Raw genomic sequence first — 13,312 nt, 5'->3', positions numbered from 1 at the left:
TAGATAAAATCATCCAATTCCCCGCAGGTCAACCCTCATTCACCCTCTAGCCACTGCGCCACACCCTCTCCATTCCCCTCACCCTCTAGCCACTGCGCCACACCCTCTCCATTCCCCTCCCCTCACCTCACCCTACGCTTTCTCTCCCCGTCCAGTCCCAACGACTTCCCTTTATCACGAAGCCAGCACGGAAGCAGTCCAAACCGCCGTCTTCTTAATCCCAGACCAGGTAAATCTCACTCTCACTTCGAAGACTCAAGCAACAGAAACATCCGCCAACCCGCGGCTCTGCTGCGCCTGCAGCGCCACCACCAGGTCCGTCAACCGATCAATCTTGGCCGCGAGGTCCGCAATCCGCACCTCCACGTCCGTCGACGGCTCGTCAAACGCCTGTTCCTCGGCAGCTTCCGCCGCCGCCTGCTGCTGGCGCGGGGTCAGGCGCGACGAGTCATTGGGCCCGATGGCGTAACCGCGCGAGACGGCCGTGCTGGACGAGGCGCTGGTGGTATTCGCGGTAAGGGGCGGCGGCGTCGAACGGAGATACATTGCGGAGGCTAAGTCCGTGCGCAAGGACGAGGAGGACTGCTTGTGCTGTTGCTGGAGGCGGTGCTGCTGCTGCTGCTTGGCGGCCGGGTTGGGGCTGCCGATCGTTGTTGCGTGGCGTGGGCCGCGGAAGCCGTTGTATTGCGTCCCCTTGCCGGCGGTGCCGTGGAGCCATTCGTAAAACTCGATTACTGCCACGATGGGGAGGTGGGTTGCTTTGAGGAGGAGGATGCGGGCTTTGCGGAACTTGTTGTCGGACGGGAGAAAGAGACGCAGCGGCCGGAAGATGACGAGGGCGAGCAGATTGAAAGGAGGATAGAAGTGGGTCAGGCGGTTGCTGGTGGAGGCCTCGAGGACGTACACGCTGTAGACATACAAGTACTCCTCCCGCGCATGTGTAATGACGCGCGAGAAGGAGTTGGAGAGCATACCGGTCAGCGAGCCCATCAGGAGAATGGAGCTGAGCATGACGAAGAGGATCATTAGGGGCGGGCCGAAGACAGGATCGATGTTGTGCATGATGTCTAAGCCGAGGTAGCTGGAGCCGAAGAAGATTCGGGTCAGGAAGCCTGCCATGTCGTAGAGGGTATACGAGTCGCGGCCGACGAGGGAGAAGGTGGTCAGGAAGCCGAGATAGATAACGACGACGAGCACCATGAATTTGAGGAAGTCTTTGCCCATCTCCTTGAGACAGGGAATGAGTGTCTGGGATCCAGTTAGCACCTATCGTCTAGTCAGGCGGAGGAATGACTTACACCCCAGTAAGGGCTCAAGCTGAGGATGGAAAAGACACGAGGCACCATGAACAAAGCCTCGAGCGCCAAGACGTCAAAGGCCAAGTCAACGAGTCGAGAATTTCCGGTTTCCAATCCGACGATTCCTGTCGCCGTCAGTGGGGAGAGCGAGCATTGAGGGACGGGCAGACTCACTGAGAACAAAGTACGTGACACCAATTCCTATCATGGCCATGTCAAAAATGTTCTGCAGACTCAGTTAGCAGTCGCATTCGAACAATATCAATGAAAGGCAGGTAGGTGTACGCACCCAAACGTCAGCAGCGTAAAAGATGGACCCAGCGTCTATCCACTCGCTCAGCTCGTCATAAGCAAACGCTGCGAGCCAGAGACACAAGAAGACCTCCAAAGTGGTTATCCGAGTGGGATCGCGCTCCATTAGCACGGCGTAGTAGAGGAATAAGAAGCTAGCGAAGAAGACGACCTCGAACGACTTGAGGTATTTGGGGACTCGCAGGCGGGAGAATGGGTCGGCGGTGCTAGGCTTGTAGAAACGTGGCTTCTTGACCGAGTGAACCGAAAGGGAGTCCCAAAATATGATGTCGCCGTTCCATATCCCCGTGATGATCTTCTGGACAATGGCCTGGCTGAGAAAGCGCTTGGCGTCTGCGATGGCAGCGATCTCCAGGGCATTAAGGTTAGTGAAATGGGCCGTTGGGTCCTCTTCTTCGTCGTCGTTGTCATCATCAGCTGCCATGCTGAAGGTGAGGTTGGAAATGGACTGCAGGAGTAAGTTGCGTCTGCTGCTTCCCGACCGGCTGAAGACGTGGCGGGCCGAGTTTGCGGTGCCATGCAAGGCCTGGCCGAGAAGGGCGCTGTGCTCATCAACGACGGCCTCTTCGTCGCTGAGGCTCTGCTCCCCGACGTGCTTCGGATCTGGAATCTCGTAGAGGCAATAGTCGACGGCCTCCCTCTCGGAGAGGTGAGTGAGAAAGCGCCAAGCGACAATCTCACACCCGTTGGCGCGGGCCTCGTTCAAGCCCTTGTCCTCGGTAATGGCAGCATAATGCCATTTGAGTGCACTTCCGGGAGATTAGCATACTTGGCTACTTGATGAAAACCAGGGCTTCCAGAACCTACAGCAGCGCATTCACAATGGCGGGGTGGGTGCAGTTGCGGCCCAGATGGTCGACCAGGGCGCGCAGCCCGTCTCCGGCGCTTGTTGTCCTCAGCTGCTCGAAAGTGACGGGTAACAGAATGACGTCGGCTATGTACACCGAAAGCTTCTTGACCAGCACGCGGAAATTGTCGTCGTCCCGGATGTCGGGAAGCTCCGCACCGAAGCGGGCTTGGCGGCCTATTGGCGACGGCGTCCGGAGCGCAGCTTCGCCCTGCGCGGGACGTGACCTAACGCGGATCGGCATCTCGGTTCAGGTCGATGGACACCAATGGGTAATATGATAGCAATACTTAGCCGACTTCGCTGAAATAAGACAGCGGAAGCAGTCGGCTCCTCGAACCGTAAAGACTCAAAGAGGGGAAGGTGCTGGCGAGGAATGTAGTGTTGATGGAGCCCCCAACTCGTCGGCTGACAATCCCTGCAAAGGCCTAGCGCGACTCGGCAGGGCGGCCCTGCTTCTGTGCTTTCGGCGGCAGCTGACTGGATGGGACTGCGACCTGCAGTGGGGTTCCAATTCCATGTTGCTTGTTTCAACTTCGTCCATTTCGATCGCGTTGGATCCCGTCACCCGCCTCCCTCAGGTCTGACTCATAAAGCGCGCTTTCGCCACCCAAGAGACTGATCAGGCCAGTAGGAGAGTAGGTAGCGTGTGCTCTAAACCACCGGATCACAACTAGTCGCCATGTTCGGATTGGCCAGTTCCTCAATTCATTCCTAGGTTTATTAGCGTGGAACTTCTATAGTATCTAGGTATTATAGAGTATATCTCATCTTCTTTTACTTTAAGCTCTTTCTTTTGTCTATTGGAAGAGTGCAAGTCTCATTCCTTTACTCTTTACCTCGTCCATCCATTCCACTACAAGCAACAAACCCTCGCTAAGAAGGGGGAATCCCCACAGACGGCGCCAACGCCAGCTGCGACATTCAAAGGCCGTGGCAGCAGGCCTCTCTCGGCTCGCCGCCAGCGGCATGGCCGGTGATCTCTTCTGGTAGTGGGGGAATCAGCTCAGCTCGGGCCAGACGCACAACGACGGCAACACGGTCTACTACGGCTAGCAGCTCGCTACGTTTCTGGTGACGGACCATGTCAGGGCTATCAATGCCGCTGGGTACAGTGGGTAGGGCTCAGGGCCGTTGGCAACTTGGATGGTGAGAGGATGGGTAGCTTCCCCGGCATTGGTCATGAGTTTCAAGACCCAGGAGCCGTCAAAAGTATTGACCCGGTACTGCACTGCGAATAAGAATGCATCGCTTGCTTGTCTGTCAGGCACAAGTACTTATCCGTATGCAGGTACCATCGGTTGTAGGTACAAGTACGGTGGAATCATAGCCTCGCGGATCTGGCCGGATCCGATCTGGGCCACAGCACTTCCGGGAGCGTTGGAGGTGGCGGTTCGATGCGACAATGTTGGACTGCTGGCTCACTCTGTTGTCCCGGGCGCTTGATGCGCTTGTTAATTCCAGTAGGTGTGTTGGCGGCTCCTGTCATTTCTAGTTTTCTTTGGCTCCGGTTGCCCGCCTGCTTTGTACAGTATATCTCCGCTGAAGACCCCCACCGCGCTAACTTGCCATTGTGGAGACCAGGACGATCTGAAACAACCTCAGGTTGAGGCGAGAGCACTTACTGTGTACATCCGTACATTGAAGTTTAATTACATGTTTCCGTACGTAAGTAGGCAGGGCGGTCAGTTAACCTCATTTTCTTTGGCCACAAACAGTGCCAATTCCAACATCAGGGCATATGCTCCCTCGGCGGTTGAGGCCTGTCTTGCAGGTTGAGGATCATACACAAATACGAAGTAGAGCCAATCTCTCTCTCAGGGGCGCGCCGGACTCCACCGACGCGTACTGCAAGCGACGGTGATATCGCGGGGCTCTAGACCGGCTTTACTGTTCACGTTTGCGGCACAGGTCCGCGTTCATGCGGCGCACTTCTGATTGAGGCTGGCAGGGCTGCTGGATAGAGGCATGATGAGATGGAGTTTCTATGTTAGACAATTACGACGAAGTAGGAGGAAATATAAGACGTATTCAAAGACTGCAAATACTCGGACTTGTCCCAGTTTTACATCGCAGTTACTGGATCCGGCGGTCCCACCATAAAGCCGTTGAGGGCGGGGCACTGCCACCCGACATACAGAAACCTTCTTGGCGCCAAAAATAAAAGAACCAGGCAGTCACTCCAAACCGGGCGAGCGAAGGGGCAGCACACAGCACAGCCTGTTGCGACCTCGGTTCGTTGTTGCTTGCCCGCACGGCATCCAAGCTAGGTACAGGTACTCAGAGAGTCGATATTCAGACAACAAACCGCCAGCATTTCGAGTACCCCGGGTTGTCGCGCAGTGTTTCAATACGACTCATGCTCCAACATCCATGCCTGCTTCCGTCTTGCAGCCCTCTGTACTTCACTTCAGGTGAACAGGATTCAAGATCCGCGACTAGGCCCGCTCGCAGGCGGCCACCACCTCGCTACTGCGATGCGTTGATGCACGGCGTCGGGAAGACGACCTGCAGGATCCCGATTGGTGATTCTCCATTCATCGCTTCATCAAGCCAAGGAATAAAACTGGATTGAAGGAAGGAGCGATGCTTGACGTGCGTCTGACCCATCCCTGCTACCCACTCAGGCCTGAGAAGCCGAACGCTGGGGCTCGGAAAGACCCACGCGCACCCGAAGAGCGAACCCTGGAACCGGGGGGCGTTTCTCAGACGACAGCAGACATCCAGCCATTTCCATTTATCTGGGTCGCGCCACTGGCACTGTGCCTCTCGCTCCGTCGGTGTCGCTTTGCACCCTCCTCGCATCTCAAAGTCCGTTCGTTCAATGATATTTCATAACTATCGCATCCCTTGCTTATTTACTCCGGTTTTTTCGGGTTTTCCTCTGTTTTGCACCGACAATTTTGAGCATCGCGACCCCACAGTGCTCGGACGCATGTCCTAACCAGCACTAGCCATTGAACCCCCCACGACCATGAGGACCTTCGACCACCTCCCGCGGCCGATAGCGCTCTTCCTCCTGACCAGCATTTTACAGCTGACTGACGCCCACGTTGCACCACAACTTCCAAAGAGAACACAGTCGCCAACAGTAACCATCCCACATCGTGTCCTCAACGTTGTTTCATGGCCGATCCGTCCAACCCCGCCTCCACGGGCGGACCTGTTCGCTCACCGTCGCCGACAGCTCGATGACGAGTACAACACAGTGTGCGGCTACATCAGCGGAGACTTGGCTCTGCCAGCGACATGCGGTTCGGGGTCTCACTGTGTGGTAGACACGGAGCATAATGTGGTCGGCTGTTGTCCAGATGGCGCAGCATCTTGCACCGACGGTGTCTTTACGGGGTGTGTGGACGGAAACAGCGGCCCACAGACCGAGGTGAACCCATACATCTTTAGCTGCACGGGCGGCAATGTCTGCTACATGAATGTTTTCGATGGCGGCTACTCGCAGTATGGCTGCGGCACCGCCAGCGACCTGGCAGCCACCGTCAAGAACAGCGCCAGCGGAGCCACTGCGCTTACACGGTTGACCGTCAGCGTTTCGTACACGCAAGGCATCAGCATTCTCAGCACACCAATCACGCTCGGTACTTCGACAAGTGGTTCCAGCACATTCAGCAGCTCCTCCTCTTCATCCGCTACCTCTACCTCTTCTTCCGCTACATCTAGCTCTTCTTCCGCTACCTCTGGCGCTTCTTCTACATCAACCCCTTCAACGGCAACCGCTGACCCGACGTCTACCAGCTCCGCCTCGGCCGCTGCCGCCGCCACCGACAATGGGTACCGCACCGGGGCCATAATAGGAGGAACGATCGGCGGCGTCGCCGTGCTCATTGCCCTCATTGGGTTAGCCTTCTTCTTCCTCCGACGGCGCAACGCCAACGTCCGTCAAGGTCCCGGCCCTGGTGGCGTCCGCGGCAAGGTGATCAGCCCGCCCAAGCCCGGCGGGGGCACGGGTTTTCACGCCCTCGCCCACGACGACAGCGACGCTTTCGAAACAGGCCCCGGCGGCAGTGTCTTCAACCAGCCCCCTACGCAACCATCACCACCACCACAACTGCAGATGGCCGCCATCAACACGGCCGCAGCAGCCGGTTCCGGCGCGGCCGTCGCAGCCGCCGCCCACCGCAGCATGCTCCCGCCCATCGCGACCGGCCCGCCGATGCCCTTCCAGTCCGGCCGCGAGAGCGAAATCTCCCCCGTCGACTACCAATACCAGCCCGACAGCGGCACCTCTGCCCGCTCCCCCTTCGCAGCCGGCGCCCTGGGCGGCCTGTCCGCGGGCGGCGCCGCCTCCGTCTCGTCCTACCCGCCCAGCTCGTCGGGCGGCATCAGCGGCGTGACCGACAACGGCCACAACAACAACAATCATGCCATTCCCGCAGGCGCGTATCATTACCCCGGGCAGTATCCGGCCGCGTACGCGGGCGGGACGGGTCTAATGATGAGCACGGGCACGAACCCATTATTCGTGAACCGCGGCGCGGAGAGACAGCTGGAGAGCGACCAGGTGCCGCTGACGGCCGCGAGAGAGCTGGATGATTTCTCGCAGGGGTTCCATGCCGCGCTGGGTCGAATCGGGGAGGAGGATGAGGAAGAGGCGGAGGAGGAGGACAACAGGGAGAGGGGAGAGGGGATGGGGACGCATGATAGCGCTGGCTCTGGAGCGGGGCGGCCGCTTTGGCAGCAGAATCGGAGGCAGAGTCGGAATTTGATGTGGATGTGAGACTGTGCTGCAGTGGCTGTGCTGGTTTGTAGATGGGTTATGGGGCGGGAGTATACCAGGACCATGGGCGTTGGGCTGAGCCGCGGCGTTGAATATGTTTACTGGGTGCGATACGAATCACAGAGGCATTGGGCACTGCATTTCTTGGGTCAGGAAGCATGCTTTTCTCTGGATATGCCAGCGGACGTTGGAGAGACGCATTGGCACAGTACCTTATCCTGTAAACTTGTACATACTCGGTTCTTGTGGGTTATCAGCGATGCGGGAGGATGTTGGGTTTCTATCACTACGAAGTAATGAGGATGACATTGGCAGAAAGCCGTGGTGCAGTTGGCAGTATGATGATACCATGCGCAGACCGAGCTATCCCTCCGTGTCGCCCATCAGCAGCTACACAGCAGGAACGGGGAATAGCCCACGTGGCGTCAGCGGGGCCCCCGAAGACAATGCCGCGCCGTCGGTCCCACTGGCGTCTCCGACCGACTCGATCCCGGAGGTTGCAGCTCAGAGCAACTCAGTGGGCATTCAGAACCCGTCGGCTTTGTGTTGGAGGTTGCACATCACATAACAGATTGCTGAGTCGGGCCGAGTGCTCCACAATTTTTTCGGCAGTTGGAAGATCCGTTCCGAAACGGGATCAGCAGACCACTCCATGCATGACGTCACAGAGGTCCAGACGTCACTGATGTTTGCCAGTCGCATACGGCAGCGTTACTAAATGGTTGGACGCCTAGCTGGACATTTTGAGGCGAGGCAAAGGGATGAACTGCTGCCGAGTCTGGAACCGCAGCTCTGATGATGGGGTTGAAACAGGCCCCCCTCTGAGCATGAGGTTTACCGAGATTCTTCACAAAATGCAACGCGAGTAGAGTATCGTTCCAGAAGAATTTGAGGTTCCTAGTGGACTGACACGACGGCGAGTGGCTCTGATGACGTCGTCGATAAATATAAATAAGATTTGAAATCTCAGTTGGATAGGTTCGTCCCAAGAGAGCTAGCTCATCGGTCAATCCAACGTCAGCAGCATTGTCAACCTACACATCACACTAGTCCACATCCAAAATGACCGGCTCGTCCAAGATCCTCGTCGTCCTCACCTCCCACGACAAGCTCGGTGACACCGGCAAGCCAACCGGCTGGTACCTCGTAAGACCTCCTCCCTCTTAATCCCCTCGCCCAGCGACTGCCTACTAACAAACCCATCCCCAACACAGTCCGAGCTCGCCCACCCGTACGACATCCTCATAACCCTGGGCTTCGGCCTGACCCTGGCCTCCCCCAAGGGCGGCCCGGCCCCTCTGGACCCCTCCTCCATCGAAGCCGCAAAGTCGGCCAACGACGCCACCTCCGCGTCCTTCCTGGCCGAGAAGCCGGCGCCGTGGGAGTCCACTGCCCCGCTGTCCTCCTTCCTCGGCCGCGCTAGCGAGTTCGATGCCATCTTCTTCCCCGGCGGCCACGGCCCCATGTTTGACTTGGCCACGGACTCAACCTCGCAGGCTCTCATCCGGGAGTTTGTCGATGCGGGCAAAGTGGTGGCGGCCGTTTGCCATGGGCCGGCGGCGCTGGTTGGGGTGAGGGAGTTGTTGAAGGGGAAGCGGGTGACGGGGTTTTCAAATGATGAAGAGAGGGCGGTTGGGCTGGATGGAGCTATGCCGTTCTTGTTGGAGGATCGGTTGTGGGAGGCTGTGGGGCAAGAGGGGGGCTATGAGAAGGCTACGGAGCCGTGGGGGGAGAAGGTGGTGGTGGATGGGAAGCTGATCACGGGGCAGAATCCGGCGAGTGCGAAGGGGGTGGGCGAGGCGATCGTTAAGGCCGTGCGTGGAGGCTGAGGATGCAGTAGGTGAAGGATGGGATGAAGGTCGTCATTTTTTTGTTGTGGCAACGCTGAGGGGAGTTGTATTAGTGCTTGGCTCCAAGAGGTCGAGTCACTTGGAAAGCCGGGAATAGGAAAGGCGGAACACGAGAATGGGTATTGACATCTCCTCAGCTCTGATGTTGGAGACACGAAGAAGAACGAAAGTAAGGGAAATAGGGAAGAAAAAAACAATGACAACTTTCAGGGCACTGATTCTTTGTTCCAAAAATAATCAAATTCTTGTGTTGGCATTGGAGTTCTGGCTCACCTAGTCAAATTGTTGTGCCAGAAAATCATAGCTTCCATCGCTCGTATTGGAGTCCATGGCAGATTGATGACTCCGAAAGTACAGAACAGGAAAATTTGGGATCCGGATGTTGCGCTGACAGTATGACTTCAGGCGATTTTCCAAACGCTACCGTCCATCTTATCATTATCCGATGTACCACTCATGTCAATATCACTCGACAGGATGAAATGAGTTTGAAAAGAAAATGAAGAGAAGTATTATTAGGTTCGGGTCCAGCCCAAGTCGTTCCCAGGTAAGTTTGCCATTCCATTCCCCTCCGCCAGCCACAGCTTACGCCCTTGTATCAGAAGCTGAAAACGTAACGAAAGAAACTCCAAAAATTCAACGCCTGGAAACTTCATGGCCACCTCAGCTCGATGTACTTCTGCAGCTGATCCTGCATCTCAAACGTGAGGTCACAAAGCAGGTCCTCCAGTGGGAAGAGCATGCTGGTGGGCGACTTCTCGTCGCACTTGGTGCAGGTACCGCCAAACCTCTGCCGGATGTACATCGGCCAGTTGAACCTCTTGCGCATGGAATCGTCGTCCCAGTCATTCTCGATAGCAGCGGCCATTAGCTCGGCGTCGCTGGCCGTGGTGAACTGGAGCACGGTGACGAGCTCGTGCAGCGGCGTGTCAACGTTTGCGCGAGGAAAAAGGCCCAGCCAGCGGAGGACTGTGATGAGAGCCTCCAGGCGGTTGGTGTTGCACATCATGTTGTCGCAGGGATGACGGCCGATGCGGGTTATCCAGGAGCGGACGGACTTCTGGGCTGCGGCGGAGAGGTTTTCAAGGATCTGCCCTCGCGCAGCAAGGATGGCATCTGTTGAACCACAGGTCAGCACTTCCCCATCTCGAAATCGAAGATGAAGGATGAACGCTACTCACCAACAACCTCCGTCCCACAGATCCCCACCTCCAATCTCCTCCCACCCGGCTTAAGCAACACCACCTCCCGGGTCGCCTCATCCTCCGCAACGGCGCAAACATACGCCAACCGCGCCGTCACGACCCGCAGCTCCTCGCCCCAGCCAAACACCAAGCAGGTATTTACCGCCCTCTCCATCGTCTCCGAGCCACCAATAAGATCTGCCTCCTCTTCCCCAAGCTCTTCCGATCCCCCAAAGTTCAACCACCCGCCAACGCGCTTGATGGCGCCCGCAAACGCGCGCATACATTCCCGCAGAAATTCCACCCACCGCTTCTCGAGCCCGAGGGCGTTCTTGAGTCCGCCGAGCCGCCAGAGCTCGTCCACGTTCAACACTGCATTGGCGTTGTTGTTGTCGTTGTGATGGTGCATCACAGCGAGAAGGGCGTGCAGTGCGCCGAGGTGCTGCTCGGCGACGGGGAAGGGACAGGCTGGTGAGCATTCAGGTTGAATCAGGCGGCCCAGGTCGACGGTGAGCGCTTGGGCTGATGTGTCGTACAACACCGCCGCTGAGTTGGGGTCACTGTGGCCGCGGTCGTGGTGGTTCCAAGCCGTGAACGAGGTGAGCACGGCGCGGGTGGTGAGGAAGGCGCGGGTGCTTGGGCCGAGGGTGAGCACCAGCCTTGTGTCGGCATCGAAACAGAGGGTGATAGGGTTGGTTATGGTGGACGTTGTGATCGAAGGAATAGCTGCTGAACGGGGAAGAGGGGAAAAGACAGGGGAAAATTCACCGTCACCACCGACATCATTGCTGCTGCTGCCGGCGCCAATGACCAGGTCCTCTTCGCCCGATCCTGGTGATAGCGTGGCTGTTTCGTCGGACTGGTCTGCTGCCACCGATAGATTGAAGACCAGTGTGCGGCCGTTCATTGAGAACTGTGGGGCCGGATGAAAGACCATGGGGGGAGAGATGGGCCAGGGGACGATGAGATCGGGACCGGCGTGGTCGGCGCGCCCAGCGGACGGGAAAGGGCCAAGGGGGTCTGAAGGTCCAACGATGTCGGCCCTCGACGCCGGCCTTGGGGTGACAGCGGCCAGGGCTGCCGGTGTTGTCGGCGGGCTAGTGGTTTTGTCCGTGACCACAGCCGATGGTTCAACGGCATCTTCACCAGAACCAGCTGCTGCTCCGTATGCGCTGGGTGAGCCCAGGCAAGCTTTTGGGTCCTCGGTCTCAGGGGGAGAGGCGCAAGGGACGGCACTCGTCGGACTCGTTGTTTCGCTCGTAGTGCCGTCGACAGGATTGGGAGCCCGGGTCTTGGTGGGTGTGCCGACAAAGGAGGGGGGGGAGGTACCTGTGCTCTGAGAAGACGGGGAGGTGAGGGATTTGGTGGTGCTCGGGCTCATGGCATTTCCAGCGGGACCAACAGCAATCCCAATCTTGCCTGGTGTACTTGGTAGGCGGAACGGAGAACCGGTGCCAGCTCTCGACCCCAGTGAGTCATCATGAGACACTGTTCGGCTGGGGCGGTGGTGACCATGATGCGGAGACGCAGCTTGGCTGGTAGGAACCGGACCACCAGCATTTCCAAAGCCAGCCTGGTTGTGCGCAGCGATGTTCGTGATCCAGCCACTGTTGCCGCTGTTGTTGCTCGAGTAACTCCGTTGGCTGCTTACTGCTGCCCAGTTACTCATGATGTGGCCCGGGGACGTGATGTTGTGCCGCGGGCTTCTACCTGCGAGAGGACCAGTGGTTCCGGGGGGGACAACGTGTCGGGAAGGGACGGCAGAGTACGCCACTGACGGACCCTGATAAAGAGTGTGGTGTCGGGCGTGAGTGGCGTTAGGGGCGGCGGCATGATGGGACTGGGCGAAGGCAGTGGGACGACGTTGGGCAGGCCGACTTGAGAGGTCCGACGACCGGCTTTGCCGCGGGGCGTCACGGCGCCAAGGAGGGATGGGAGAGCTTTGTGGTGTCGTGCTCAATCGCCGATCGTATGGGTGATAGTGACGGGCGTGGGAAGGGTTCCCAGCACCCGCGCCCCTTGGCTGACTGGCGCTCTGACGACGGCTGTTGTACGCGGGGGCGCCATCGCCAAGATTGGTGAAAGCTGGGCGGGGAGGAAGATTGGCCATTGTGTTACGTGGTATGTTGAATTGTAGAGGTTTTTGATGAGAGAAGTGAGAAAGTAGGGGTAGCGCGAATGTTGGGTAGAGGGGAGTCTTGGGGGTAAATGATCTGAGTCTAATTCTGACGAAGTTAGACAAGTTCAAAGAGGGAAAGATCTCATGCTCCTTTATAGCCATAATGGTGCTCGAGAACATGTGCAATGCAAACATACCCCCATTGTTCTGAAGTGCAATGGGGGGGACTGCTACAATAGCGGACGGTGTCTATCCCTTCAGGGGCACTGCTCCTATTATGTGCTTTAAAACTCAATTGTCGACTGCTAATGCTCCAACATAAGATTAAAGGTGGTGTTAGTATGTGAACCCTAGCATTGTGTTTTGATCTAATTGAAGATGGTTAACAAGCAACCTGCTAAAAGCAGCTGCTACTGCTGATATAAAAAGGCTGCTATTATTACTTTATAATTGGTTGTAGTTATTAGAAGCTATATGGAGTTTTTCGACTGGGCTTATAGAACACAGAGAGGTTACAATCGCAGAGGACATCGTCGATCATCTGCGTCATGTATAGGCACTCCTTTTTGACCATGACAGTTTGGCCTGAACCCGGTCCGCGTAAGTCTGCACTCCCAGGGGGATAATCTTCCGTTGGAATGGCGAGATGATTGGGGCCGTTTAGGAATTGTAAGTCAACGGCGGACAAGAATGGAGGGTTTCCAATTTTCACTGGTCAACCGCGGTCAGCGGAAAACTTCACTCATGCCAACAAACATCCTTCGACCTCCCCGGCGTGGTACTGCTTAGCGGGAAGGAGGTCGGCTATCCCCTGACTGTCATGGCTCGCCGTTATGAGATGTAATTCCCTCTTGCTCGTGGATGCAGGGGTAAAGAATCAGCGCTTGCGTAGAACCGTGAATAGCCAACTTGATCTCGTACAGGCACACCTCTCGTCTGTGCGGCGGGGTCTTTCCTTTGTCGGCTTTCC

The 13,312-nt window shown here is 57.2% G+C and overlaps 4 protein-coding genes across 4 annotated transcripts; 2 read left to right on the top strand and 2 right to left on the bottom strand.

Annotated features, from left to right (window-relative positions):
* Nucleotides 1–255: 255 nt before the first annotated feature.
* N657DRAFT_568522 (uncharacterized protein) lies at nt 256–2,701 on the bottom strand (the record flags this gene model as incomplete). The annotated part of the gene is made up of 5 exons (XM_062788596.1): nt 256–1,248; nt 1,299–1,423; nt 1,473–1,524; nt 1,588–2,359; nt 2,418–2,701. 5 exons carry the CDS (start codon nt 2,699–2,701, stop codon nt 256–258), a joined length of 2,226 nt encoding a protein of 741 aa, XP_062650255.1.
* A 2,730-nt stretch (nt 2,702–5,431) lies between these two features.
* Nucleotides 5,432–7,189, top strand: N657DRAFT_679402 (uncharacterized protein; the record flags this gene model as incomplete). The annotated part of the gene is made up of 1 exon (XM_062796185.1): nt 5,432–7,189. The coding sequence occupies one exon, from the start codon at nt 5,432–5,434 to the stop codon at nt 7,187–7,189; it is 1,758 nt and encodes a 585-aa protein (XP_062650254.1).
* A 1,062-nt stretch (nt 7,190–8,251) lies between these two features.
* On the top strand, nt 8,252–9,018 carry N657DRAFT_568191 (class I glutamine amidotransferase-like protein; the record flags this gene model as incomplete). Its single annotated transcript, XM_062788570.1, has 2 exons — nt 8,252–8,335; nt 8,404–9,018. The coding sequence occupies 2 exons, from the start codon at nt 8,252–8,254 to the stop codon at nt 9,016–9,018; spliced, it is 699 nt and encodes a 232-aa protein (XP_062650253.1).
* Nucleotides 9,019–9,663: 645 nt separating this feature from the next.
* N657DRAFT_689000 (uncharacterized protein) lies at nt 9,664–12,437 on the bottom strand. Its single transcript, XM_062796970.1, has 2 exons — nt 10,221–12,437; nt 9,664–10,155 (listed from the first exon to the last, which is right to left on the bottom strand). Exons 1-2 carry the CDS (start codon nt 12,331–12,333, stop codon nt 9,692–9,694), a joined length of 2,577 nt encoding a protein of 858 aa, XP_062650252.1. The 5' UTR covers nt 12,334–12,437; the 3' UTR covers nt 9,664–9,691.
* Nucleotides 12,438–13,312: the final 875 nt, after the last annotated feature.

The sequence above is a fragment of the Parathielavia appendiculata genome, assembly GCF_033297405.1.
Source record: "Parathielavia appendiculata strain CBS 731.68 unplaced genomic scaffold N657scaffold_3, whole genome shotgun sequence".
Lineage (NCBI taxonomy): Eukaryota > Fungi > Ascomycota > Sordariomycetes > Sordariales > Chaetomiaceae > Parathielavia > Parathielavia appendiculata.
The sequence above is the reverse complement of the archived record's forward strand: the minus strand, read 5'-3'. Positions and strand labels throughout refer to the sequence as shown.